Source organism: Coffea eugenioides, chromosome 6 (assembly GCF_003713205.1).
Source record: "Coffea eugenioides isolate CCC68of chromosome 6, Ceug_1.0, whole genome shotgun sequence".
NCBI classification, from domain to species: Eukaryota; Viridiplantae; Streptophyta; class Magnoliopsida; order Gentianales; family Rubiaceae; genus Coffea; species Coffea eugenioides.
Window position 1 is genome coordinate 2,501,092 of NC_040040.1, and position 27,979 is coordinate 2,529,070.

At 37.5% G+C, this 27,979-nt stretch overlaps 4 protein-coding genes across 6 annotated transcripts; 2 read left to right on the top strand and 2 right to left on the bottom strand.

Annotated features, from left to right (window-relative positions):
* Positions 1-2,478: 2,478 nt before the first annotated feature.
* On the bottom strand, positions 2,479-12,551 carry LOC113774607 (mRNA-capping enzyme). Of its 2 annotated transcripts, none has more exons than XM_027319173.1 (18): positions 12,454-12,551; positions 10,038-10,243; positions 9,484-9,616; positions 8,926-9,077; positions 8,484-8,567; positions 8,329-8,391; positions 7,854-7,985; positions 7,565-7,771; positions 7,186-7,305; positions 6,696-6,745; positions 5,808-5,970; positions 5,570-5,707; positions 4,634-4,756; positions 4,440-4,538; positions 3,965-4,054; positions 3,716-3,797; positions 3,208-3,338; positions 2,479-3,100 (listed from the first exon to the last, which is right to left on the bottom strand). In XM_027319173.1, exons 2-18 carry the CDS (start codon positions 10,179-10,181, stop codon positions 2,957-2,959), a joined length of 2,055 nt encoding a protein of 684 aa, XP_027174974.1. In that variant the 5' UTR covers positions 10,182-10,243; positions 12,454-12,551; the 3' UTR covers positions 2,479-2,956. The 2 variants fall into 2 exon arrangements, with proteins under 2 accessions (XP_027174974.1, XP_027174975.1); XM_027319174.1 differs by lacking the exon at positions 12,454-12,551 and adding an exon at positions 12,179-12,275.
* Positions 12,552-16,448: 3,897 nt separating this feature from the next.
* Positions 16,449-18,783, top strand: LOC113776125 (F-box protein At5g49610-like). The gene is made up of 2 exons (XM_027321215.1): positions 16,449-16,514; positions 17,374-18,783. Exon 2 carries the CDS (start codon positions 17,455-17,457, stop codon positions 18,658-18,660), a length of 1,206 nt encoding a protein of 401 aa, XP_027177016.1. The 5' UTR covers positions 16,449-16,514; positions 17,374-17,454; the 3' UTR covers positions 18,661-18,783.
* A 387-nt stretch (positions 18,784-19,170) lies between these two features.
* LOC113775308 (steroid 5-alpha-reductase DET2) lies at positions 19,171-20,505 on the top strand. The gene has a single exon (XM_027320127.1). The coding sequence runs from the start codon at positions 19,571-19,573 to the stop codon at positions 20,390-20,392; it is 822 nt and encodes a 273-aa protein (XP_027175928.1). The 5' UTR covers positions 19,171-19,570; the 3' UTR covers positions 20,393-20,505.
* A 294-nt stretch (positions 20,506-20,799) lies between these two features.
* On the bottom strand, positions 20,800-27,947 carry LOC113776194 (acetyl-coenzyme A carboxylase carboxyl transferase subunit alpha, chloroplastic). Of its 2 annotated transcripts, none has more exons than XM_027321303.1 (12): positions 27,458-27,947; positions 26,339-26,713; positions 26,171-26,245; positions 25,219-25,326; positions 24,931-25,091; positions 24,492-24,606; positions 24,249-24,403; positions 23,249-23,300; positions 23,099-23,167; positions 22,601-22,678; positions 21,407-22,510; positions 20,800-21,288 (listed from the first exon to the last, which is right to left on the bottom strand). In XM_027321303.1, the coding sequence occupies exons 2-12, from the start codon at positions 26,678-26,680 to the stop codon at positions 21,268-21,270; spliced, it is 2,280 nt and encodes a 759-aa protein (XP_027177104.1). In that variant the 5' UTR covers positions 26,681-26,713; positions 27,458-27,947; the 3' UTR covers positions 20,800-21,267. The 2 variants fall into 2 exon arrangements, with proteins under 2 accessions (XP_027177104.1, XP_027177103.1); XM_027321302.1 differs by having other exon boundaries at positions 20,800-21,294; positions 27,458-27,940.
* Positions 27,948-27,979: the final 32 nt, after the last annotated feature.

Genomic DNA, 27,979 nt, shown 5'->3' on the forward strand with positions numbered 1-27,979 from the left:
GGAGTTTTTAATTGGGCTTTTTCAGGCCCAAATTTTGGCCGAATCCTTTCAGTTTTAGCTTGTCATTGTGCGTTTATTTAGGGGTAAAATACACTAAACCGCCTTGTGGTTTGGGTTATTGTTATAAAACCTCCTCATTGTTTAAAAACACACATTGAACCTCCTTACACTATGGACTAATCTGGAATTTGGATGAAAAAACATCCAAATTAACGGAGAGTGAGTCACACTCATGACTCACCTAATACGTGAGTAAAAGATTTTTCTGCGTAAAAACTGATTTCTTTTTCCAATTATACCCTCCTTCTTTTCTTTCTTTTTTTTCACTTTCTTTTGCTTTCCTTCTCCCAAAATCAGAAGGTTGCTTTTTATCTTTTTTCTTTTCTTTCGTTTCATCTCCTTGCTCCTCCCCCAATCAAAATAGAAACAGCAGATGCATCAAAACACTAACTCCTCTCACAACCACGATCACTGCGACCACTCTTTCTTCTTCTTATATTTATCTTTTGTTGCAGCACCAGGGGATTCTTAAGAAAGTTCATGTCAAACTTTGGCTTCTTTTCCAATAGAACACTCCTTACAGTAACACCTTTAATCTCTTAAGTAATTGCCCTTAACCCATTCTTTGGTAACCAGATTTGATGCCATCACCATTGCCATCGTGGTCACCAACTAATACGTAAGGCAGGTAGAAATCGAGATGGGTTTGAGATATGAATCAAGGCAGCCTCACAATTTTTCTTTTAATCCATGCAAATATCTGACTTTTTGTGTGTAATTGGTGTCATATAACCATTTTACTGGTCCAAAGGATTGTTTTTATATAGTAATTTGTTGGCTTTGCTTTATTTTAGGACTGAAATTTATAGTTTTGCCTATCATTGTTCATGCCTATGTTTGTTATTCTTTGCTTGTTTTTGGTCAAATCTGATATCATAATCATGATATACGCTGAATTTGGATTTGAGGGTGTAATTTTTGTTAAATTCCACACTGGTGGCAGCTACTGGTAGCTCTGCTCCTACTGTCGCTGCCGCAAGATCTGTAAATGATAATAAGATGAGGGAAGAAGAGAAACTTTGAAAATTTTCACCTTGACTCATAAAGTTTGTTTGTAAACCCACAAAGATGATGATGGATGTGGCTGCAACGGTAGAAAAATAATGAAAGCTGCTTTATTGCCGGAGAAGATGAAGAATGTTTTGAAATTTTAGTTTGGCCCCTTAATTTTTTCCTTAGACAATTCAAGATTCATGAATTTAGATGAAATTTGAGACCCAATGGTGCTGAAGATGATGATAAAGGTAATGACCACGACAATCATAGTGACGACGACGATGGCGATGATGGCAAGGTGACAATTGCTAGACTGAAGAAAGGAAGAAAAGGAGAAGAAAATGGAAGAGAAAGGAAAACAAAAAAAGGGAAAAAAATAGATCAAAAAGAAAGGAGATGGGTTCTGAAATCTAAACATCGCCCAGTTGGAGAAGACAACAAACTTTTAGAATTTGTTGAATTAACCCCTGAATTTTACTTTTTTCTTAAATGAAGCAAGAAAATTTTTAAAATCTTAAGTAAAACCCGAACTAACTTTTGGTATAGTTTGAAAACAAGGTTAATATAGGAATTTTATATTATTCCGTCAAATTGGATAATTTCTATTTGTTGGCCAAATTAGTCCAAATCATGAGGGGGTTTTTTGGGAGTTTTTAAACAATGAGGAGGTTTTATGACAATAACCCAAACCACAAGGGGGTTTAGTGTATTTTACCCTTTATTTAGAAAAATTTTCATGCACTTCCCCCCTCCTCCTTACCCTCTATAACTTTTGGCTCCCCATTCCCCACACATGCAATATGAGAAATCAATTGTTCAAAAAAAACACATGAAATGCTTTGGGCCCCCAGATCACGAGAAGAGACGTGATTTATCTTTTAATCATCCAAGACAACATATGAGTAACGAAAACTGAAAATTCACCCCCAGGTTGCATGGGAAGGCACCACATGATTTTAAGGGCAGTTGCCCCATGCCATAATTGTACGTGTTTTTGTTCATTAATATTAGTGACAAATATCTTTCCTGAAAAAAAAAAAAAAATTCTGAACATTCACCCTTAGGAAACTTTAAAAAGAAAAAACATTTTTTTTCTTAAGTCCAAAACCCTTACTTACTGAAGGGCAGAGAAGGAAGGGAAATCCAGGCTCCAAGTAGTCATTTTTTAGCTCAGAATCATCCTATAAGCAGATTAACGAAGCCAATCAGATGGCCAGGACCCTTACTTAGATTAAGAGTGACGACATCACGAATTAGCAAAGTGAAGTACTGGATCGATTCAACGATCCCATACCAAATTGAAAAGAACCAAGTAAATACTTACTAATAAAGGCCTGGACCTACACCCAGATTATGGCGGTTATACACATGCATGCATCCAGCTGCCATCAAATGCAGTTCCACGAGAAGACGGCTCACAGCGGCTCAGAAATCTACTCCTCAATTATAGTAATTAATATTGAACAATATTCACAAGACAGCGATGTTCGAAAACTGCAATACTAAAGCTGAAAAGGGCTACTTCTGGAGAGATTATAATTATAAAGACTACACAAAGAAAACCTATAATGATGACTAATATACATGGCATCCTAACGGCTAATTCCTTCCGGCCAGAAAACTTTCAGAAACAAGAACCAGCTGTCCGAAGCTGACGGCCATAATATGTAGCATGTAGCAACTGGATCCAAATAACCAGTGATGCACAGTATGAGGTTCTTCCAGTCAAAGATCTCAATATCCCTTTTGGCTAGTATACTCCTATGATAACTTCGGCAACTCAAGAGGCAGAGAGATCATTTTGCAGGCAAGGAAGAAAAGAAAATTCAAGGCTCAGATTTGTCCTATGACTAACTTCCTCAGGTAATGTACTCCACTAACTCAATAACAGCAACATCCATCACCTACGCCGCACAGAATTCGAGTGGTAGTGAGGCTTGCTGTCTCTCTGGATCCGATCAGCATACATTGGCAACTGAATGGTCTCATGAATCTCATCCAATAAGATCTCCTCAGTGATATTATCCCTTATACTTCTCATAACCTGTTGTTAATGCACATATTCCATTATATGTAGCTAAAAGGGCACGACACTCTTCAGAAACCAAATTACAACCCTCCGAAAGTGTTGATAGTGAGTAAGGAAAATACCTTCTTATAGGTGTTGAAGTCGTTTGGAGTTCCTTTATCAGGCCTGATCCGCATACATACCCACACCTTTTCTTCAGCTTTCCAAGCGCACTCAATAATCTTCCCCGAAAATGATAACGGCTCAGAGCCATCTGTTATTCCAGAAACAATGAACAAAGGATACTGCAGGACTAGTAGTAGTTCAATAAATAAAGTTACATCACAATACTAGCAGATGCCATACAACCCAAAAAAATTTAAAAAAAAAAAAAAAAAGTACTGTCAGGATAGTTATCATCCGCCCCACAAAAATCTGCTAAATCCTAACATTTTACTAGCACATCAAGCTCAGCTATTGTAACATCCAAAGCTCGGTTAATCTCAGCTTGTTCATGACACCCTATATCACCACAAACGAGAAAACTGGGGGTGGAAGTGGGGAGGGAAATGCAGCACATACGAAAACACATTCACATACATAATGGGGCGGACAGAAGAAAGATCATGAAAAAAATTAGCAAACACAGACCATCAAATACAACCACATTCCCTTCCATCAGCTTTTTCTTCCCTTTTTCATGAAGATAAAGAAGCTGGCGATTATCAACCACCTGTTCAGATCGATACCGGTCAGTAATATAATCAGCATATTGAATCCAAATGCACTTCTACAAATAAGATCAAAGCAAATAAAAAATATCATAGATATTCAAACAAACTCAATTCATTTAAGGGCAAGTACAAATTAACTACAGATCAGAAATAAAGAAAATACTACCTCAAAAAGGAAATCCACCGAATTCATATTTGCATATTTCCATTTCAAGAGTCCCTCGTGTGTGCGAGCAACATAAGGGTCATCCCAACCCTGGCATAAAGAAAAGAATAAATCAATTGCCAAAAAAATTTTAACAAGCTAAGAATTCTAATAACATCCAGAAAAAGGTAAATGTGAAAATAAAAGCGGAATGAATATGTAGCATAGAATCAATAAGTAACCAAATTGCACAAATAAATTCTCAAAGCATGTCAATCACTTAATATCATAAGCTTCCTACCCTGGCGCAATGTTCATTATCAGGCATGCAAAACTAAAACACCTTCATCACCAAAAGGGAGAAAAAGAGTGAATTTTTTCAAGTATAGGTGAGTCAGCAAACAACTTTATGGAGGTTTAAACATATATAAATCAATCAAATCAGATTTCATCAAAGGGGATATATAATACCATATGAGAGCCTATATTTGAGCACCTGAAAGATAAGACCATCAGCTGCATGAGAAAGCCTGGGGATGAATTCCTTCAGAAGTTTAGTTACAGTAGAAAGCAGCCAAAAATCCTTTCTCCTCACCTAATTAAGTTTGGTCAATCAGCCATCAGTTCCAAGAAGGAAAACAAAGTGTTGGGAATTCATACACAAGTAATTGAGCTGTAAAGAAGACATACCCTGAATGGTTCAAGTTCATATCTATAATAGGGGTTCCTACTCTGATAAATGTGCTGACGCTCATAGTTCCTCGGTTCAATTATTTCTTTCTCAAGCATTTTCCAACGCTCATAAAAGGGTCGCTGCAATCAATTGAAGGACCAGATGTCAACATTAAAGCACCCAAGCAGAGTCAGAATCCAAAATAACGAGAAAAGAAGGTCATGACACATTAAAATCACTGATCCTAAATAAAACCACAACCACTTCAACTAAAAGAAAACTAACATAAACTACTTAATTCAACTGTAGAACCACTCATTCATGTTTCTTATATTGTATTATATTTCCTTTTCTTTAAAAAAAAAAAAAAAAGCCTTCTTAATAAAGTATCATTACTCAAAAACAGAAGATGAAAGGAATAAGAAAAGGGAAAACCAAACACTGTCGTACATACTTCTAAAAAGATCTTGCACTTTATTTATCTGTCCTGGAAATTTGTTTATGCATGAACATCAATGTAAGACAAGTATAAATCAAATTGATATAATGAGTAGAATACAAGCTTCATCAGCAGATACGATAAAAAATTAAAACTTAGCAACCTAAGTAGCAGAAGAAATTTTGTTCATCATGAAATGATATTGAGGGCATACAGCAACGTAGTTCATCAGACTAAATAGATATGGTATTAGTTCATAATTAAGTATTAAAAACAACAATGTCGCTTTATAACAGTTAGCAGAGTGCTAAAGAAAGTTGCAAAAATGTTCTAACATGCAACGTTTTCCACCAGTCAAATAAATTTTAAGCATACATCCACTCAACCGTATACCAATTGCAGGAATGTCAACACAAATACACCTAATCCAATAGCTTTTAATACAAAGTAAACAACAAGCACAAGTTTCAGCAAGGATTTTGGGCCCATTGGCAAGTTCTTTTAAATATTATACCTCTATAAGAGAAACTGAATTAATTGCCATCATATCATATATCAGGTATCGTCTTTCCTGCTTCTGAGAATCCGGCATTGTATCAATTATCATTTCCCCATCAAGTAATGTGAAGTGGTGGGTCTTCTCAGCTATACCCTGGTAAAAACATGATATTAAAGTTAGATATACCAGAAACCTATTGTAACGTAATTCAAAGCAGATAGTATAAGCAAATTTGACTAATCGAAATTTATACTTCATTTGTATGTCTGCAAGGAAATCTCATCTGGACCCTCCGGAACTGAAAGTGCCTATCAATTAAGTAGCACCCATCCATTGTAATCAGCATCATATATCGAGTCCCATCAGCTTTCCATGTAGCATAATAGTAACGTTGCCTAAGCAGTTTTACATTCTCACTGCACGTCCAAAGGCAGTAAGATTACTGTTACAGGAGCACAATTCAGTGAAACTGCAGAATACATTGGGAAAGGATGTAGTCCCTGTTGCTAAAGTAATCCGCATGTTCATAAAACTTTCAAATCATTTCCATCACTTATAAATCATCAATTACCCAAAAAAAAAAACCGCTAAGCATCATACAGGTAAGGTTGACAAGCATCATACGGGTAATGTGGTTGATAAAACATTCAGAAAACCTGTAAAAACTGGCAATACAGTGCACCAAATAGAAAAGGTAGATTAATCTTTTGTACTACATTTTTCAGTCCTTCCTCATCTTTGGTGCTGTTGAATGCTGCATTTGATACTTGCCAACTTTAAATTTACTTTTATTTTCGAAAGGCTGGATATAAGGAACTTGGACTAAATTTATTGCTCTTACAAGGGGTTGCTTTAAGGAACATGGAGTGACTTTGATTTACAAATCCCAACAAGGCATGCGGGGTGAAATTCAGAGAGTGGTTGATTTTCTGTCATCTCTCTCTAAAATCAATCATCTGAATAAGACATCTTTAGGAAACCATGCTACATTTTCCAAAATATCAAAAAAACTTATTTGAACTTCATCCATCCAAGTTCAAACCTACAACATAAATGCCATTAAATTATTCAAAATTGACAAATCATAAACAGTAATTAAGGTCACTCAATTTCCATAAATGAGAAAGAATTCGAATCGGACCTGTTGAGAGAAACTGGATGTGACCCTGGAAACTGTGACAACCCTTTTACCTGCACATTGGGAAGATAAAAAGTTCAATTATAAGACGAGCAATCTGCAGAATGTGACGCGACAGCAGAATATAAAACTGATTGCTAGTCAAAAAGTCACAAAAAAAATCTAATAAATGCCAAATAAAATTTTAAAAAAAAAGCCAGTCGTACAGGAAATTATTGTCTAAATGCATTATCAAAATGGACCAAACCATGGAATTCCTTCTACTGCATCACATACAAAGAGACAGAAGGTGGCATGCAAATATCAAAAAAATCAGATAGGACAGAAAGTCAGAGGTTGCTGGATTACAAGTTTTAGCTAAATGTACAAGTGTACACAGAAAAATTTCTCCACCAATTAAGGATCCAACAGATTTAATTTACAAGATTTCTTTCCATTAAAAAGAACATACAATGCATTCAAAAGACATACAATAAAGATAATTGATCCATACCCCTACTGATAACTTAAGTGACTGGTAAACGAACTGCCTCAGTGCTTCTTGCTGTTCGGAGGGGATAGCATCTCCTAAAATGTCATCATTTGTCATCACTACATCTGTTTCCTGAGTAGCCTGAGAAATTCAAAACCAATATTCATGCTCCAGCAAAAAATAGTAGTAAGCGGAACCAATGCTAAAGTTTCAGCAGCTTAATGGTAAGCTTTACAGACCATTCAAAGTAGATTAGGCACATGCATAAAAGCAGTAAACTACGAATAAGCCAAGAGCAGTACTCATTAGCATCACTACAGATTTTGCTACTGCTGAGAATTAGTAGCCCTTCATACCAAACAAGTAAATAAAACAAGGCAGGAGCAAGGGAAAGACGTACAATAGGCAGAGCAGCAGAAGTTCCATCATCATCATCATCTGGCATGGCATCACCATTTAGATCAAATTCAGTGGATTTTTTCCATTCTGGGGTTCCGGGGCAGACGACCATATCGGGTTTCTTTTCATGATAAAAGGTGTACAATGCATCAATATAATCAGGCTTGTATATTCCTGGTGGGCGCGAATCAGCAAATATTTTGACTGCCTGCATCCAGGTGAAGCCAAATATTTCTGAAAAATGTACTAATTAACTGAGGATGGGAAACAAGTTGAGAGAGATGACCAACCTGAGTGACGGATATAGGCAAAGTACGCATGAGATAGTGAATGATCATATACCCAGTTCGATTATGTCCATGAGTGCAATGCACCAAAATATATTTCTTTGAGTGCTTCTGGCGAGCAAGGAATAGTGAGACCTAATAAATACAGTTAAGCAAACCATTGTTGTAATGAACAGTCAGAAAGTTGCTCACAATAGTATATCATAAATCCGCAAGATATCATTCACAAAGGATTAGGATGAATTAAAACCAAGCTCGTAACTCCTAAGAAGAAAGTATAATGACCAAATGCAGCTACTCATCCGTAACACTGGGAATTAAAAATAAATGCACCATGCCTTCTGTCATGCGTCACGGAACATAAACCAGGAATCTCTTGCTCCTAACTTAACTTTCTGAGTCGCGCTACCTTTCATTTTTCCATCTCTATATCCAACCCAAATTTGACACATTGGCACCAAATATAAGAAAAACCTACCTCATAAACAAATTGATTAACGGCCTCATTTTCAGGTACAGAATCGCGCCCCTTGCAAGAAATCTAAATCAAAAACAACATTTGAAAGTTAAGGTCTTATCCCAATAGAAAAACTGCAAAAAGAGCAATTGAATTACTAGAAAAACGATCCCCACCTTAACATGTTTTATACCATCTTTCTTCAAATCTTGCAATGGATAGTACCGATATGTATTTGTCAAATCAATCACCAAGCCAAGCTGAAAACATTCAGTAAAAGTTCAAATGGTGCAATTATGCTAGCAATCAGAATCATAAGTTCAACATGGAGTTTAACTGATCATGAAGTGCAAACACTCATATTAGATAAAAGCTAGGCATTCCTCTATCTTCAGCAACTGATATTAATGGCATGCTATTCTTTAAATGTAAACATGCTGTTTCTTATGACTCATCTAACCATTAAATAAAGAGTGTTGGAGATTTACAGGAAATAGAATATTTTGCAGTAACAATTACATATTCTATGTAAAAATTTTAAGATATTCTAAAGAAAACATGACAGCTCCTAAAACCAACAAGAATGTAATGGAAGAGATTTAACTCCAATGCTTCTACCTTTCTGCCTAACACTCTTTGCTGATGTAGCACTTGTCTGAATGAGTATCTTTTGCCAGGAATAATAGCATCATTGAAGGATTCACCCAATGGAACTTTAGAAGGTATTATGCAACCTATCTCTTGACCAAAAGCTGGACAGTCCAGCCAACCTACAATGTCACGAGCCAAAGTGAATAGCATCAAGATGCATCACATTGACCAAACGGATCAAAGGATTTAGAAACAATATTGTCTGTCAGAACTTAAAATATGAAAAGGAAATCTGCAGAAAAAGAATTTCTTTACAGTCCATCCAGCATAAGATTAAAACTACATACTCCTCCATAGAATTTAAAAACTTAGTTTCTTGAAACAAAAATGGATAATAAAATAGTTTAGCAGCCAAATTCCTTTCCATTTCTTTCAGATGAATAAGAAGCAATCAAATTTCTCTCCATGCCATACTTTCAATGTTTCAGCAACAGGTAAAAGGTGTCAGCAAACACACAACGTAGAAAGAAACAGATGAAATTTTAGGACCACGGACTGCAGTAAGAAAGATGCCTTCGTGGATACCTGGTGGAAGCTTATTGTGAGTTTTCTGTCTTTTCGTTTGAAACATATCATCCTGACTATATGGTTGTTGTACATATTGGGGTCGATCATCCATCCGTTGACTTCTCATCTTTTGAATCCTTTGCTCACGTTCCTAGTGCCACAAAATACAAACAAAGTAATTATATCAAGCCTTTTAATTGACCGTGCATATTAGGTAAACAAATTCATAACTGCTTGTACACCATAAGATTCAGCTGACCCCTACCCAAAACCCAAAAATCCCTTTCTGAGCCATGCAAAAGAGCACATTTTATCTTTTGATGTACAGTCCTTGCCATGAAAACCTTGTTGAAAGAGGTGGAAAGCATGGGGAGTCGGAAAAGGACATTAAATACTCTCCCATGGAGTACCCAATCAAAACTTAAAAGCCTAGAGTCACCATACCAATCCAACCAAAAAAAAAGGCAGTAAAGAGGCTGTTCTGAGAAGAATATTCTGTCAAGAAAATATAAGTCTGGCGACAAACAAATACTTTTTCAGGTACTTGGAGAAATAGATAGCAAAATAGGTACCCGGCGAGAAATCTCAACAGCACTCTCTGCAAATTCAGCACTATCATTGTGATGAACATGTTCTTCTGGTGCACTGTCTTCTCCTAAGTGCGGCTCAAAAATCTCATCATCCTCTTCTGGCTGCGGAGAGGCATTTAAGTCCATTCTAGCAATCACTCAAGGTGAACAAAGAAACATCGGTGAAGAATCCTAGCGACTTTTTTTGCCTAAACAGGATAATCACAAATATGAGCATGTGAATAATACTCCAGACCATAAATTAAACAGAAGCCTGATTAAAAGTTTAAAATCCAAAAAGCAGCAGTAAGATCTAATCCAGAGGGCAAGGCAGCAAAGTAAATACAAAAATAACACATTACTGTATGGTTAAAAGGTGCCTCAAGGACAATATAAAATGATTAATTCTTGCATGAGAACCTCAAGGTCCAAAACTAAAAGCATGCTAGTAATTTCTTCCACAGTCTCTGTGTATGTGTGTGTGAAAGAGAGAGAGATTAGCTTCATAATAGAGTAATAAGGAACGCAAATAAAGTCTTAACCTGTAAACCAATCAAATTAAACTCCAGATATTTTCATTCATATAAGTGTATTAACTCTTCAAGTTGAAGCTTTTAAACATGCAAGCAACAAGTATAGAATATTTGGTATTGCTATTTATTATAATACAGAAGTAAGATGGGGAGGAATGGCAGGGCCAACTCACTGTTTTTGCTTTTTTTGGTTGGAGGGGTATCACAGCTTACAAGATCAAATTCTGGGTAATTCTTCGTAAAAATTGATTGTGCTCTTTATGCAAATGCTATTCATGAATTTGTCAAGGTGCATGGAAAAGGGAGCAGGACACTCAAAATTTAATGTCACGGCAAGTCTTTTTAATGCAAAAAGAAAGATTTTCAGAAGACCAGTTTGGGTAATTTCTTCAGAAGCATGAAAACAGAAAATTATCTATTCTGAAAAAAATAAAGATACCTCTTGACTGACCCCAGCAACAAAAGGTTAAATAATGTGTATATGATCCCCTTTTATTCCAACATGGATTTTAAATGAGAGGCTCCGAATAACTATAGTAACAGATATAATTAAAAAGGCCACTTCCACAATGCCTCTTAAGTGCTAAATGGAAAATTTTAAATAGCTTCAAATGGCAGCACCAACTACTCGGAACAATTTTCGAAAACTATGCAATATAACACGAGAAGGTACATGCTTTCACACAACTTTCTTAAATAATGAGAACAAACCCAAGCAAAGTACAAACAGAAGCGTGCAGGGACATCTTAGACATGACCATTAACAGCGCTGCAGTTGTCAATACAAAACAAGGAAACCCGCCACGAATGCCCAATCATGCAGAAAAACATCTTGCCACCCTCGACCGAAACAAAATGGAGAAACAAACAACTGACAATGTACCACAATCACACAATAACAGGCCTGCATAATTGAAAATAAGTCGTCCAATCCGCAACAAGCACAACATCATACAAAAAATAAATAGTCCAATCCACAACAAGCACAGCTCATACAAATATTCGATCTTTATGAGCCATCATAAACTTATCAAACAGAATTCAAAATCCCCAGAACCTGATCAACATGACACAAAATGCAACTATACTTTTCAAACTCAGTAAGTTTTTCTCCCACCAAAAAACTCTTTTGTGGAAATAATGAACATTAAATTGAAGAAATTTTTATTCCCCAACCCCACCACACACACCCCCCCCCTCCCCAAAAAAAAAAGTGAGAGTTCCACCGACAGAACCAGCTAAATCATGGTAACATGAACACCAAATTTAGCCCAATAACCACAAAAAGAAGTCCATCCATTTTCCTACCCATTCCGTTAAAATGAACGTACAGAAAAGAAAAAATTAAAATCCTAGTTCAGCAATTACGTAACCCAAAAGCAGTGAATTAACCAGCAACTAAGTTTGAAAGGGTTTTGGCGCAGAAGAAAACGCGATGAAGGCAAATTTATCGGAATGAGTTGAAACCTCGTCGAGAAAAAATTGCACGAAATAGCAACAAATAATTCTGTTTTAACTGAAAAACCCCATAATTAGGTAAACGTATGATTGCCGAGAGTAGAAAAGCAACTAGTAAACCCTAGAGAGAAAGAGAGAGAGAGAAGAACTAACAAGAAAACCAGAGAGAGTAAGCCAAGGAGAGATCGCACACCGATTCATTTTCTCAATGAATCCATGACGCCGGACAAAAATAAAAATTTGGTAGGGAGAATGGGGAAATTTGTTTTGGGGGAAAAGGAAATTTAGAATAAACTCATGACTCGTGAGTACCCGCGAGTGTTACATAATACACATACACATCTACGTAATTTTAGTGGAGAAATTTTTTTTTAAAAATGGAAAGTAAAATTAAAACGGAGAAAGCGGGGGCGCGGGCGTGGGCGTACCTTGACAGGGCCTGTGGAGGGCGGTGCAGGCTTCAGAGTTCAGAGAGAGAAAGACAAAGAGGGAGAAGCGTGGTGATGTGAGCTTGGTGCGAGCTAGAGTCGAGCGGGGGAAGGAAGAGCGGGGTAATATGGTCAAAGGGCCGATAATATAACGGGACGTGACGTGACTGGGGAAGAAAGGTTGAGTTGCGTCACTTCTCACTTCATGCGGTTCGACACGTTACCGTCACCGTTAACGGGTGGAAGCTTACTCTTCTTCTTCGATTTTCTTCTTTTTATTTTTATTTTTAAATTTTTTTTAGCAGTTTGTCATTTATGATTTGTTACGTCATATATAGTACTATTCTATATGATTATCTTTTACCGGTAATTTCTTCTGGCTCAATTGGTTCGGCAGTTCCAGAGTAACTGCTGCTTCCACTCCACCAGGCAGTTGCAGGCAGTCCTGTGTGCTGTACCATATTAGAGAAAATTATGCATGTGTGATGTATGATGTATCCCTCAGGTTTGGGAATTCATCGGTACCATTGGCTTCCAAAGCTTCCAACGTTTGACCACATGTGTCTTTGGATCATGGCCGGAACCCAACCACCGAATCTAAGAGCCTGGAATCTATTTAACGGTCCAAGGTTGTCGCACGATAATTCACTCTTTTTTTCTCCTCGCCTAACTCTAACGAGTATTAATAAATACCCATCCACCAAAAAATTCGTGATATTCGACCTAATTCGATTCTAAAAATGGAATACTCGATCCGCATTATTTGACCAGATCAAAAGATTATTGGATACCCGTTTATATATAAGGCGAGTTAGGATCACAAAATTAAGAATCCGCAGATATTCGAATCGTCCCCATATATATTATTTATTTTTTTATTTTCATACATATACTGTAAAATAATATTTTTAATATTAACTAAATAATTTCATCGAACAAATTGCACTGCAAATATGAGAAACTATTTTTTGTTTACGAGATCTATTTGTAGAAGTCATGATCTTATATTTTTTGGAAAAGATTTTAATTGATGTGGAAAATTATATATATATATATATTTAAAAAGGTAGTACTTATTTCAAATTTTCATTAATTTTGAATTCTTTTAAATTTTTTCCTTTTTATTGTATTCTCTTTGTATATTTGTTTCTTGGCATGAGACTTTTTCTAAGAAAAATCTTTGTTGAGTACTCTTAAATATGTAAAATACAAAATTAAATTAGTATAAATTATTTTTAAAAATTTAAATGATGATGGGATAGGGGTGGGTACTCATGGACTTTACCTTCCCTTAAGTGGGTATAAAAAAAATGGCTGACCTGCAAGGTATGAGGCAAGTCAATCAAATGGTGCATGAGACAAAGTACTCAATGTGTGCCCACCTCTACCGCCCCATAACATCGCCCACGATTACTGTATTTCGTACTCATTCATATCTTTTTCGTGACCATATTTTAGTGGACGCTCCTGATTATGATCCCTCCTATCATACCACCAATTCATATCTTTTAGCGACCATATTTTAGTGGACGATTTTGAATTCAAAACCTCCTGATTACAGTCCCTCCTATCATACCACCAGATTCAATCCTCCTTTCTACATGACCTTAAAATTTACATCTAATTTTTGTTTATTTTTATTATTTTTTTCATTGACCATTTTTTTTTTCTTTTCTTTATCATGTTGCTTCAATCTCATGGCTGATTTATCTTATGCAAATAAATTTGGATTCAAATTAGTAACTAGATAATGTACAGTTGGAACCCTCGCTCAATAGATTTACTTTATGTTAACATGCTAAGTATAATATCTTGCCTGCCTAGCTGCATGCTGTATGCAGGAGAATGTTTTGGTCTGGGCGAATGCTTTCATCTAAAATGACTAATTACTTGCCTCGTTTGGAAATTAGAATCATCAGCTTGGAAATTTAAACTAAATGTTGCTTTTACCAATTGTAATTCCATTGTTGATGAATCCTTTCGCCATCTGATACTTATAGTTCAATGTCACTTTATTAATTTACCTCAAAGCTTTTATTATTGTACATCTGGAAATAAATTATAAAAAAGTACACGTCTTCACTTTCTAGTCTCTATATCTCGATTCATTTAGATAGTTAAATTTTATCATACAGATACCTTATTTTTATTATATTACTTTTGTCAATGTTGACTAAATTTCAAGCTTAAGTAGAGATTTCTAGTTATTTTGACTAACCTTATTTCCGAGAGACTTCCTTGGTTTCAAGGGACAAATCCACTGATATTTTCATGAATAGTTTTTAATTTTGCGTGTAGATTTGGAATCTCAATCAAATACTATGAGAATATGTCACGGTAAATCATAAGAAAATGCTACAAAAGTGAAGTTACACTAGAAATAAACGGGACAATGTGATTTGAAAGTAAAAGTAAAAAACAGAAAATAAAAAATGGATCAAACTCACAACACGAGGAAAATTCAACTATAGTTGACGCAACACAATGTTATTAGTTTTGTGTCTAATGATGCGGCGTTCTATTGAATGACATGTGAGATGCTTATTAATAAAATGCTCAAACTTTGTAACTTTTGTTGTTTCGATGTAAAATGTTTTCCATGAGAAAATCTTTTCAGTAAAAGGCATTTTCCATGAAATTATTTTGATGTTTGGTAAACTTTTAAAATATCATTTCGACAGAATACGTGCAAGAACTCTGCTCTACGTTGTTTATCATTTTTTTAAAGGCATAAACTGATTATTTCCCAAACTAGAAAGTAAGCTCCCACGAGAATATGCAGTGGTGGTACGAGTAGGCAGTTTGAGATGTTAGGTTCATGACTTACGGTAAATGGGAAAATAACTTATGAAGATCTATTCTGTAAATTGTTTTCCGCTAGATGATGTAAATCATTTTCCTAAAGAAAAAGGTTTTCAGTAGTCTAATTGCATCCAAACACTGGAAAATTTAAAAAAGATTTTTCACCGAAAAAATTTTAGCTAACTTATATAGCCTTTCAGCATATATGTAATCTTGCAAAGATCATCTGGAGATGTAATCTTTTGTAAAAATAAAGCATAATTTAGTCGTAGCTAACAATTACCAATAGGTCTTACTTAACAACGATTACTTTGCCATCAGTAGTAGAACTATCAATATACGTATTACGTACAGGCTCCAACTACTTTTATTTTTCCCACAGTAATACGTCAGGGCTACCCTGAACTTAGCGGGATAAAAAAGTTTAACTAGTGTAAAAGAATCTCTGCACAATAGTGTACAAACTGTGAAGGAATGTTTAAGTGCAAGAGGGATTGACTCTCCCTCTTCCCTCTTCATGTCCTTCCTAACTTCAACTGTTTGGTTCAGAATTTGAACCTTAAACCTAACATGATGTACTTACTCACAGGCAGGCCGAAAAAAAAAAAAGAATTAATTAACAAAGACTATTCCAACATTTGTCCAAATTAAGAAGAGTATTTTCTCCATTTCTTGAAAACTATTAATTCATTTTTTTTTTAATAAGGATCACCGGTCACTCCACAGTCAAACATGTGAGTTTTAAAATTAAAAACAAAATAATTGATAGAGTGACGAGATAGATAGAATTTAACAGAAAGGAAAGAAATTTTCAAGAAACACCAAAAGACATAGCAATAGAATAAGAGTAGTAACCTAACCAAAAATTTCAAATATTTTTGAGTAACCTAACCACTTTTAAAAATTATAGGATGATTATCCTATATTTTTGGTTGGAACCATTTCCGCTTTCTAGATTAGCAACTTTTTCAGTTTTTTTTTTTTGGTGTGTGTGGAACGCCACTAGTCGGTACAAAAAACAAAAAATAAAAGATTCCAAGAAACGTAGTAGTTTAACAGCGGCGGAGAGAAGGAAAAAAAGGGGTCGGTGACTCGGTTCCTTCCAGATTTTGGATTTCGAGTCTCCTTTTATTTTATCTCGGTTTTTCGTTAGTCATTGATTGGCTCTTTAAAACCCTAATTGAGTTCTCAAACCTAAACTCAAAATCCTCGTAAATTCCAGGTTATTTTACAGGCCGATCTCAAACGGGCAATCTAAAGTACGTAGTTCAAACTAATTTTGTTCATAGCTGTGTTGTTACGGTATTCTAGCGACGGAAATACATTCACGATGGATGATTGTGATTATGCTAGCTAATATTTTAATTTTTCTCAAAGTTCCCTTTTGTTGTCAAGTTGTTATGGTTTGATCAAAACCGGCCGCGTCTGAGAACTCATGTCAAAAGATATGCAATGGAAAATCAGGGGTATTCCATAATGATCTTTGAATCTTATTTTGAAGATTTCCCCAACTGCAAATAATTCTGTTTATCTTTCTTTTTTTTTTTTTTCTTTTCTTCATGTTCCTGGTCCGATTTCCTGTTATTATAAGGTCTTACTCCTATTAGTTTTGCTATCGAGGTAACTTCTTATGTTGCTGTAAGTATTGGACGAACGAGAAATTCTTCTGCTACGGTATGCGTATTGCCATGGTATGCTATTAGTAATTTTAGGAGAAAGAAAGAGAATAGAACTTGGCTATCGGCATTCATATACATACATACATGCACATATATATATACACACACACACATGGTACATACCTCTTCATTTTTCAGATGCCAGAATGGCAGTATGCCATTGAAGAACAGATCAAGGATCCAACTTGGAACTACCCCAAGTTACCAATTACAGAGTACTGTAGAGCAAAGATTAGATTTCCAAGCATGACTAATTAGAGAATACATGCTTGTCAAGTGTATAAACCATGTTTTCTAACATGTAGACATTCTAGCATCCACGATTGCATAGTATGCTAGCATATGATGATATTATTTTTACAATCAAACTGACAAATCATGATTGTCAACTATGTATGCACCGAAAAATTCGCTCTCATTAATTTATTTTGCTTGTCAGGATAGTACCTGCCTTAATTTTAGTATACTGCAATGCGGGAGGGAGATTGCTGAAGTTGTGGATGGTTTTGCGGATGAAGAAATGGAGGCCTTACAGAATGACAAGGTTAGAAACAGAAAGAACATATCGAGGAAAGACGGAGAAGGAAGAGGGGCAATGGAGAGTACTTCTTTCAAAGATTTTCACGAAAGTATCATATTTGGCATTCTCGTTAAAGTTCCACCTAGTTATGTTTACAAGAACGGAAGGCTTGTTTGCCGAGCATGGAGAGATCTTATCTCCAGAGATGATTTCATTGTCCAGAATTTTATGGAAACCAAAGCGGAATTACTAGTGGGAGGGCCAACCTCCAGAAGAAATGGATTTTTCGAAGTAAAGCTGATGGAAGTAGGAGGGGCACTGCAGCTTGATTGTAAGCTACGAGATTGTGGACTGTGTCGAATGGGTCGTCCCAGGTCCAGCTGCAATGGCTTGCTGCTACTGAATCACCCAAAGAAGGAAGGGTTGCTGCAAGTGATGAATTTAATAACCACGGTTGGTTTAACACTTCCAAAGTGCCCTTCGGGCTGTCGGCACAAAGCTTGTGGATCAGCACTTGGTTTTGACCCCAATAAGAAGGAATACAAAGTGATTCACATGTACGCTGATTCTTTCGGCTTTGAAATCTTTAACTTGGCCGGTCCTCCAGATGCGGCATGGAGAATAATTCCCGGGCCTTGGGAAGGATTGCAGGAGAGGCCTTATGACTTTGAACGGTTTTCCTGGAGTGACCCCATATCCGTGAATGGAAGAGTTTTGCATTGGCATGTTGCTTCAAACGAGTACATCATCTCAATGGATGTGAGCGAAGAGATTTCAACCAAAACATATCTTCCCAATATCAGCGAGGAGATAGAGAGTTATAAGTATACTTTGGCGGAATTGGGCGGGTATCTTTCTTTTGTGTATGCCTTGTCCGACATCCAAGTTGATATCTGGATTCTGGATGACTGCTTTAGAGGACAGATTTGGTCAAAGAAACATAGCATTCAATTGGACTTGATAAAGTACGTGACGCCAGAGAACTCTTTGCTACCCGCTAACCATGCCAATGCTTTGCCAAATCTTAGCAAACTCGTTGCTGTTGCTGGTCGAGGTTGTGACATATTGATCCTGAAGCATGAAAACTCTTGCTTGTACATATATGACATGAAACACAGAGTGATGAAGAAATTTAAGATGAATATGAAGAATCCCATGTGCTTCATACCTCACAGAAGCAGCCTTCTGCACTGGCGGACTTCCTGAGACTCGGGTTCTAGTTTCTTGGCTGATTGTAGTCATTTCATTGTTGTGTTCCTCTATTTTTTAGCAGCAGCGTTTGTTTATTTTGGAGCAATTCCATTCTTTTCTTCCTAAAATACGATGAACTACTACTATGATACCATAATGAAAACAACGCAAAATCTTTTTTGTTTTCATGAAAACAACAAAAAGTCAAAGCCTGGAAGCTCAAACCATACGCATCTTTGTCAGTGACGTCAGTCTACCGAGTCCCGACTTGCTTGCACTCAAAACTAGGCCAAACGAATTCGTACAAGGCGCAGGGACCGCCCTTGGCATTGTTGTGACGCGGGGCTCACCATCTCCCTGTCAATCAGTTTTTGGCTTACTAATAAAGAGAGATCCGCTTGCACTCGTCAATTAGTAGTAGTGGTTCCATTTGTTTTTTTACGAGTAAAGCAATAAAGCGTTTAATCAATGGCTATGGCTTTGATAAAGAGAAATGCGTTTGACATTCACACATTTTGGGGGCCTCGTATAATAGTTTTGCAAACTTTGGGAGCAAACGTATACATACACCAACATCCGTAGCTCTGTACCCATAAATCTACTCTTTCTCTTATGTATTGTCAGGGCTGCGCCACCCGCCATTGGTCGCTCCGCCTCTGCACGCAACGGCTGTTAATAAAGAAATCTACATGATTAGCTGGTTCCTGATATTCGTAATTATTGAGTTTCCGTAGGGGGACTCTTTATGTATTGCGTGTTGGGTTAGTCGCTCCTTTTTTATTTTGTATTTTTTGGGTTAGTGCTCTATTTCACCTTTCATAATCACAGTGCATCAACAAGAAGGGGAGGTCGCGCGATCCGTCCAAGGGACAAAGGCATCTACTCCATCAACTACAACCCACCTTCAATCAAGAATTCCATAAAGATGTCGTTGTCGGACCAGCATGTGTTCAATTACAGCCTCATCTTCTTCCTCGTCATCACACCACCTACCATCATCGCCCTGCGCTACCTCACCGCCCCCTACGGCAAGCACCAGCGCCCTGGTTGGGGCCCCACCATTCCGGCCCCTCTAGCCTGGTTCCTCATGGAGAGCCCCACCCTCTGGCTCACCCTCCTCCTCTTCCCTTTTGGCAAGAACCACTCCAACCCGACTGCCCAAATCCTCATTCTCCCCTATCTCATCCACTACTTCCACCGCACCGTCATCTACCCCTTGACGCTCTTCCTCAAGACCACCCGTAGCCATCGCGGAAAAAACAATCTTGATTCTCGGGCTGGCCAGAAAGCCGCCGCATTTCCCGTCAGCGTCGCCGCGATGGCGTTTGCTTTCAATCTTCTGAATGCTTATTTGCAGACGAGGTGGGTGTCTCATTACGCCGACTACGAGGGGGACGGATGGTTCTGGTGGCGGTTCGCCAGCGGCCTGGTGGTTTTCGTGGTGGGTATGGCGGTGAACTTGAGATCGGATTATGCGTTATTGGGCCTCAAGAGCCGAGGCGGGGGCGGATATAAGATACCCAGAGGAGGGTGTTTCGAGCTAGTGAGCTGCCCAAATTATTTTGGGGAGATATTGGAGTGGTTGGGCTGGGCTTTGATGACTTGGTCCTGGGCGGGTTTCGTGTTTCTGTTGTATACTTGTGCGAACTTGGTGCCCAGGGCTGCTTCAAATCACAAGTGGTACCTGGACAAGTTTGGGGAAGATTATCCTAAACACAGAAAAGCTGTTATTCCCTGCGTGTTTTGATGTACAGCGTCTTCCCAAGCCGAATTTGACTTTGTAATACGATCAGAACTGCAAGATCCAGATCCAGATCCAGATTTGTTCGCATTAACCTTTCAAGCAATGGGGTTTTGGTACTCTAGCTTCCAATTTCTAATCCTTGATTCGCCTTTTTCTGTTCCAGCGTTAACCAGTTGCTTCTTGATGTTCTGGAATAAAAATCACAATTCCTACAAGTAAAGAACTACCTACAAAACTTGAATACAAAATGATGGAAATACTTGAATACAAAACTACCTACAAGTAAAGAACCAAAATGATGGAACAGAAACGATAAGGATTTTTTCTTTCCTCTTTTTTTTTTTCCAAAAAACATTTTAGAGTACCAGGAAATATCATACAACAGCGGGATGAAGAGTATAATCACGAGAGAATACGAAATGCCTTGAAAATTTATTTGCCAAATAGATTTAGTCTGAATGAAGAAGTTCATGATTACAATACTCCCCCGGGTCCTATTAGGGCTTTTTCAAAGATGTACATCTCGAATTCGGTTTGCCCCATACTTTCAGGGTAACGTAAACCATGCTACTAGCTTTTGGATAAATTTAACGCATGCTTCTCCTTAAATAGTTTTATACAATGACTCGCGTTCAACTACAAAACAGATTACACCTACCAAAAACTTTTGAGATCACAAAGTTTAAATTATAATCCACGATGGTATACTAAAGCAAACTGGAAACGCTGTCAGCAGAATGTCGTATCGTCAGAACAGGCAAAGATTCACAGGTTCCTTTTGTAGAAGATGACTCCAACAAATAGTTGTAGAAAGTTTCGTCTCCAAATTGTTGCTATAGTTTCAACAGATTCATCCACTGTCACGATTGGTTGCATGGCTAGTTACTAGCAATCTTCACCTGCGACTGAAAATGATTCAGCATTACAAATCATGGAGGATAATCAAATCTCAGCCAAGGATGAAAAGCTACATGAACTCAAAAATCAGAAAAAAGTAAGAGATCTGCTCAGAGTCACCTCAACTTTTGGTCCATCATCATACTTCAAATTGTCATCCACAATGTTCTCTTTTAGCAAACTTCCATTTGTCCCTTTAGAAGATTCAAGGTCTTCAGAAATCTCTGCCTTCAGCTTCTTATGCTTCTCTTGTAGTTCCGAGAAGCTCATAGCATCAACCAGGCTCTTCTTTATTTGCTGCCACAATGCCTGAAACTTTGCCTTTGATTCTGCATCTGGCGTCTTTCCAGCCTTTGCCACCTCTCTTTGTAAATACTTAATCTTGTCTTTCAAATCAGTTGACCTCACAACATCTTCCATTATACCAGTAATTTCCCTGTTAAACTTGTCTACTTTTTCCTGTGCTTCTACAGACGAGGGTGGTGGATAAACATACAGATTCAACGACTTGAGAATACCAGTAAACTCCGACTCTATTTCATCCTTCAGCAGCAAACTTTTCTCCTTCACCTCCTCTGAAATTCCTGAGTTCTCAATTTCAGCCCTTAATGCCTCAATCTTTTGCCTTAACTCAGGCTGCTCAGTAAGCTCCTTGAATCTCTTATTGATCTCCTGCTTCAGTTCACCAACCTTGTTGCTCTCCCCAGACAGATTCTGTGCATTGGATAATTCCTGCAACATGTCAAGTTTGTATTTCAGGCTTGCATAGTTAGGAGCACTAGAAAGCTTTTGGTTGAATTCAGTTCTAAGCTTATCAATCTTCTCCTTCAAAGCGGTGTTCATGGGCTGATCATTTGAATTCCTTGCTTTTGCAAACTCTTCTCGCAGCACCACAATTTTGTCCCCAAAACCCAGAGCTTTAGCAGCTTCAGAAAATTCCAATTCAACCTCTCTTTTCAGTTTCTCTATCATCTCTTTAAGACCTGATCCTGGCTTCTCTGTTGATGTTTCTCTGGCTTTCAGTATCTGTTGTTTTAGCTTTTCGACCTCCTCCTTCAATTCGAGACCTGAAGTCTTGCCAGGCTGAATAATGGGAGTATCTTTCTTTTTCATGTTAACCTTCTTCTGTGGATCTACTGGAATTCCCTCTTGGAATCCACCGATCTTTCGGAACTTCAGGTACCTATGCTTCAATAATTCTTCCTGGTCCATCTTTACCAGTTCCTATAAAACCAGATGTATGCATAGAGTGAATGATCAAAAACAATTCGAGAGTGGAAAAAAATTTCAAAAAAATCAAGACAAATTACTCACATCCATGGCATCAAGAATTGCAGTTTTAATCTGTTGTGAGGTCCAGTGCGAATCTGCATGTGCACCACCAAGAGGCTCCTGCAAAAAGCCACAAGTTTTGTTAGGCACCACAGAGAATGAATGCAATATAAACCTGAATGAAGAGAAGCACCCTTTGTTAAAGAAATCATTCAGTCACTAATCTATTGCCAACTTAGTGTGATTTATCAAGCATGCAGGTATCCTAAGAGAAGTGAATTACATGATAGGTAATTTAGATAGATGTCACTTGACATACTACGGATTTTGCTGCTGGAATCGAACTATTTGTATGAATATAGACAAGACTTGAGATTAACAGCATCATTCAATATTTAATACTATCATCCAAATGATTATGACTGTACTACAGTAGTCAAGCATACCATAAGCAGAGAAAAAAATGGTTTGGACAACAGATTTCAATGAACACAGAAGAAAAAGTTCACATAAAGGACATAAATATCATGAGAATATTACGGGAATGACACCGTCAGCAATCTGCAGCTTGCACAGCTCTGCAGCAGTAATCTTAAGTTTCTCAGCAGCCTGCAAAATAGGTTATTATATAAGAACCAATCACGTCTTTTCAAGATCCATCATATGTTACGCAGTGAATCATAAGATAACCTTTGGAGAGGCTTTGGCAGTCTTCCATAAGATTGCTGCGCAAGCTTCTGGGCTGTATAATGGAAATAGGTTAAAGAAGAAGATTCAAATCAGCACAAAATGAGCATAGTACAAAACAACAATACGAAGTTGATTAGGAAATACAAGCAACTACAAAGGTTTGTCTTCCATATAAAATAAATTCCAAAAAGGGAAGGGGAACTTTGGTACTAAATGCCCAAACTGAAGTTGCTTCTCTCATGTCTTGGATTCAGAGACAAGACTGCCCAAGTTACAAATACCATGCATGTGGGACCACCACCAGGTTTAAGTTGTGTAGCATTACATAGCCTAAGCGCAATTTAGTGCTAAGTACTGATACACACTGTCCACTGGATGATAGTTATTTTAATATATCTGCCAGAGGAAATACAAGAAGAGAAGAAAACAAAAGGCTTTAATTCTTTCCTACTCTAGTCTTTAGCAATATTTCTGATAATGGGAACATTTACACAGAGTGCATGGTTATTTTGCAAACCATGTAAAGGATATGAAACTAAAGGATTCTGGATACAAGAAATTAAATCAAGGAAAACTTTGGAAGTATGCACAGAAATGATTTGATCTATACTCGGTCGAACTACAGAAGAGACCAGATGATTCAAAAAGAGCAACAACATTCTTAAGGGGTTGCTGATTTTATCAAGTAGTGATAATAACTGAACTAGAACTAGTCCAGAAACAAACAGAATAAACGAAGGTATCATTCTTTAGGATGCCGCATATTAGCTCAAAATAGGAGACTTTTATAGCCCATATATCAAAGGAAATTTAATCTCCATGGCACTTATCGATGCAGAGATTTTTCTACAAACCCGATGAACCAATAACCAAATTACGTATAGCACACCCACACTAAAAACTACACCATGCACAAAAAATTAGCGGATCTAACACCTTTCAAGGTCACAAGTACATAATACCAACATTTTCTACATGTAAGAAGAACATAATAAAGCACCTGGCAACATAGAAGACAGCATTTTCTAGCATTAGAAGTTTGTTGGCGCAACCAATTGCAAGAGCACCACCAGAACCACCTTCTCCTATAACAATAGAGATAATTGGTACTTTCAATCCAAACATAGTTCTCAGGTTGCGAGCTATGGCTTCCCCCTGTATAGAGCCAAAAAAGGAAAAAAATAAGTTGAAGACTTTCAGCTTGGCAGAAAAACTCTGTATCATATTGTCAGTGAAGATGTACTTGGCCTAGTTCCTCAGATTTAAGGTCAGCATAAGCTCCTGGAGTGTCAATAAAAGTAACAATTGGAAATCCATGGTGATCTGCATAATACATCATGCGCATAGCCTTCCTGTAACTGTAAAAGAGAGAGAGAGAGAGAGAGAGAGAGATGGTTGTTTAGACTTTAGAACCCTATCTATGGTGCAATTAAATTGCACAACTGCCATGATATGTAAGCTTCAGATGCTTCATTTTGAAAACCAAGGACCTAATCATATACAGTGTACAACTTCATGTGTGAGGCATTTTTTCTTGGTCTTGTCCAGTCATTAATAACTTGATTATGTTTAGATAATAGTAGATAGAAACAACGCTTGTAAGAAAAATAAGAGATCACTCAAAAATTTGTACAGATGCATATACTCTAGGATGAACTTATCCTAAATCATTAGTTGATTACCCATGGGGAGTAGGCATTCCAAAATTTCGCTGAATGTTCTCCTTTGTGTTCCTGCCCTTCTGATGGCCCATGAACATGTAACATCTACCATTTATTGTTCCCAGACCAGTCACAACAGCAGGATCATCATACCCAGCACGGTCACCATGAAGCTCTACAAACTGAACATTTTGGACATTAAGATGATCAGAAAGACTTTTGGCCATTAAGATGACCAGAAAGAGATAACTAGAAACTCATTTGAAAGGAAAGTAAAAACGTTGAAAAGGATTCAGTAAGCTTGCAGACCTTCTCTGTAATATTAAAAACATGATCAAGGAATGTCGGTCTATTAGGATGCCGTGCAATGTTCACACGTTGTATGGGAGTCAGATGTGTGTACAGATCTTTTAAAGCCTGAAAAGATCATGTAGCAAGTAAGATACACATTGAAGTATTAGCTGAAAGTTGCAAAACTTCAACTTGAACTAAACTATGGACATGTATGAATCAAAATATTAAACAGCAAACCAGATAAAGTATGATCTACATCATTCTTTCACAAAAATCCAGAATAGGGAAGATAATCAGTTTGGAAGGAACAACTAGTAATATATGCCCTGCAGCATCTAAAAGGAAAATACCATAGAACATCAGGCACTTGCTTATAGTAGTCGCAAACAAAGGTATTCTTTGTCTTTCTATGAATCTGATTGATAAATCAACAGATCAACAACTTCCAAATGTTTTGCATGACAATGGTCCTGGAAGTCATATCTATTCTTCTCAAGCTATCACACATGAACCAGAACAAAAGCAATGCACAACAATCGATAATTCAAATGTATTGATGGATGATTCAAATCAGATGATTATCCCCAACCCCAGCAGCACAGCCAGAGAGATGGGAAGATAAATCCCTTATGGCTCTCCTCGGCCAATAATATCCCCAACAAGTTATAAAAGAACAAGTGAGCATTTGGAAATAAGCCAGCATGGAGAGGTCCTAGAGAGAGATCTAACTCTATCTACATACAATAATCCACAAGTAAACCTAAATAGAGTAAAAGATTGGAGACATAGCACGGCAAGAAACAATATGCTGATAATGTGAAATGCCAAAATTGATAATGGTGTGAACCTGAATGATCCTTTTCATAAAAACAGCATTAACGTGAACCATACCAAAGTTGCATTTCAATATCATACATTATCACATCCAAACTGAATCACATACTACGGTACACATTAACAGTCAAACCTGTTGATATTTGTTCTCCAGGGAGATAATCTGATCACTGAAGTCCAGACCAGTTTCATTTGCCATCCTTTGTACCTACAACCGCACAAAACATTTTTCTCTGAAGCTACCTACTGAAAATTCCAACTCCAATAAAAGATACTAATTCAGTCAATAGAAGGTTATTACGTCAATAATTTTCTTTTGCAGGTCCATAAGAGGTTTCTCAAAATCCAGTGTAACTGGCTTGGGTTTCTCCTTTAGAGGCTTGAAGGGAGAGAGATGACTAAGGACTCCACCCCTAACATTGGGGTCAGGGTCTTCTGGCCATGGATACTCATGCTTTTTAACCTTCCTGAGCTTGGCTGAGACAGCAAAATCCGTCCTTTTTGATCCAATATGCGCCCTCCCGAGCACTCTCAGAGGAACACCAGAAACACCATTACTTGAGCTCCGCAAAAGGTCGGAAGCAGAAGGTTTGGATGACAGTTTCCCACTAAATGTGACTGGAGGTTGAGGCGTTGCAGCCATTCTGGAAAGACCGCCGTTTTTTATTACCAGGCCCTAAAGGTATGCCACCCAAATAAGGGAAACGTCAGAATGATTGATCATATGATATTAGAGCAAGAATTTTGTGAGAGCAGCATGGAGTGTCTTCCCTCCTCAACTTTTCCTGGGGAGGAGAAGCGGGAATGGGTATCAAAGAAGTCCCTCCTCATCGGAAACAGAGAGAGATCTCTTTTTTATTTTTTTTGTCCCGGGGGCTATAAACAAGATAGGGAGTTTTGGTCAAGTTTTTAGATAATAGCAAGCATTGTCCAGTTTTATCCTTCCTGCAAAGATTTACTAAGAAAAATTCAAAAAGTTGAATTGTTTACTGTTAGGCAGCGATAGATTTTCTAGACAAAATAGAGTCAGTGGACTTGTGTTGGGGACATATCAAAAATAGAAAAACACGCCATTAGCTAAATGATGATCCAACAGAAATTAACAATAAGTAGTTGTTAACATTCAATGATTCATAACAAGATGATTTTGTGAGAAGGTGGAAATCAGCTGAAAAATCAAATCGCAAAAAAGAGATGTAAGCGCCACGGATTTCTGTCAGCAAGTGGAGTTCTAGAAACAAGAGATGTAATCAACTAGACCAATTGGCAAAGGAATTGACACAGAATTCCTCATTTATTCACCACGCGTGGTTCATTAATCTATCAATACAAATTAAACGGAAAAAAACAAAAAGGCACAAATTAACATTGCAATCTGCATGCATACATTAATCAAGCTAAGAATGATAAGGGAGCAAACCTAGAAAGGATTCAAGAGCGGACGAAACCAAAGCGTGAAGAAGAACGCAGAAAAAAAGAGGGTGGAAGGTCCAGATTCGGCAGACAGAGGTGGGGGAGAGGGATCTGAGTTGTACTACTACTAGTAGACCCACCACCACGATCGGCTAAATGAAGGACTTTGTTATTACCGACGGTGTTGCTACACTCCTCCTCCTCCTCTTCCTCTTCCTCTTCCTCTTCCAGTCCTACTACTATATTGCTTGTAGATTTAAAAAAGAAAACAGAGAGAGAGAAAGATAGACAGTGCAAAGAAGCATTGGAGAGATCGTCACCTGGGACTGGGAGAGCTTGTTTGGGTTTATTATTCAGTACACCACTCGCACACACTCACGCACTTTCTCTATCGCTCCTTTTCTAGAGCATATGTTTCTTTTTCTTCTTTTATTTCTGTGGAGGGGAGTAATAATAATAATATATTTTGTGAATTGTCGATAGTTCTTATGCAAAAATATTTTATGAGTGCGTGTTGTGCGTGAGAGAG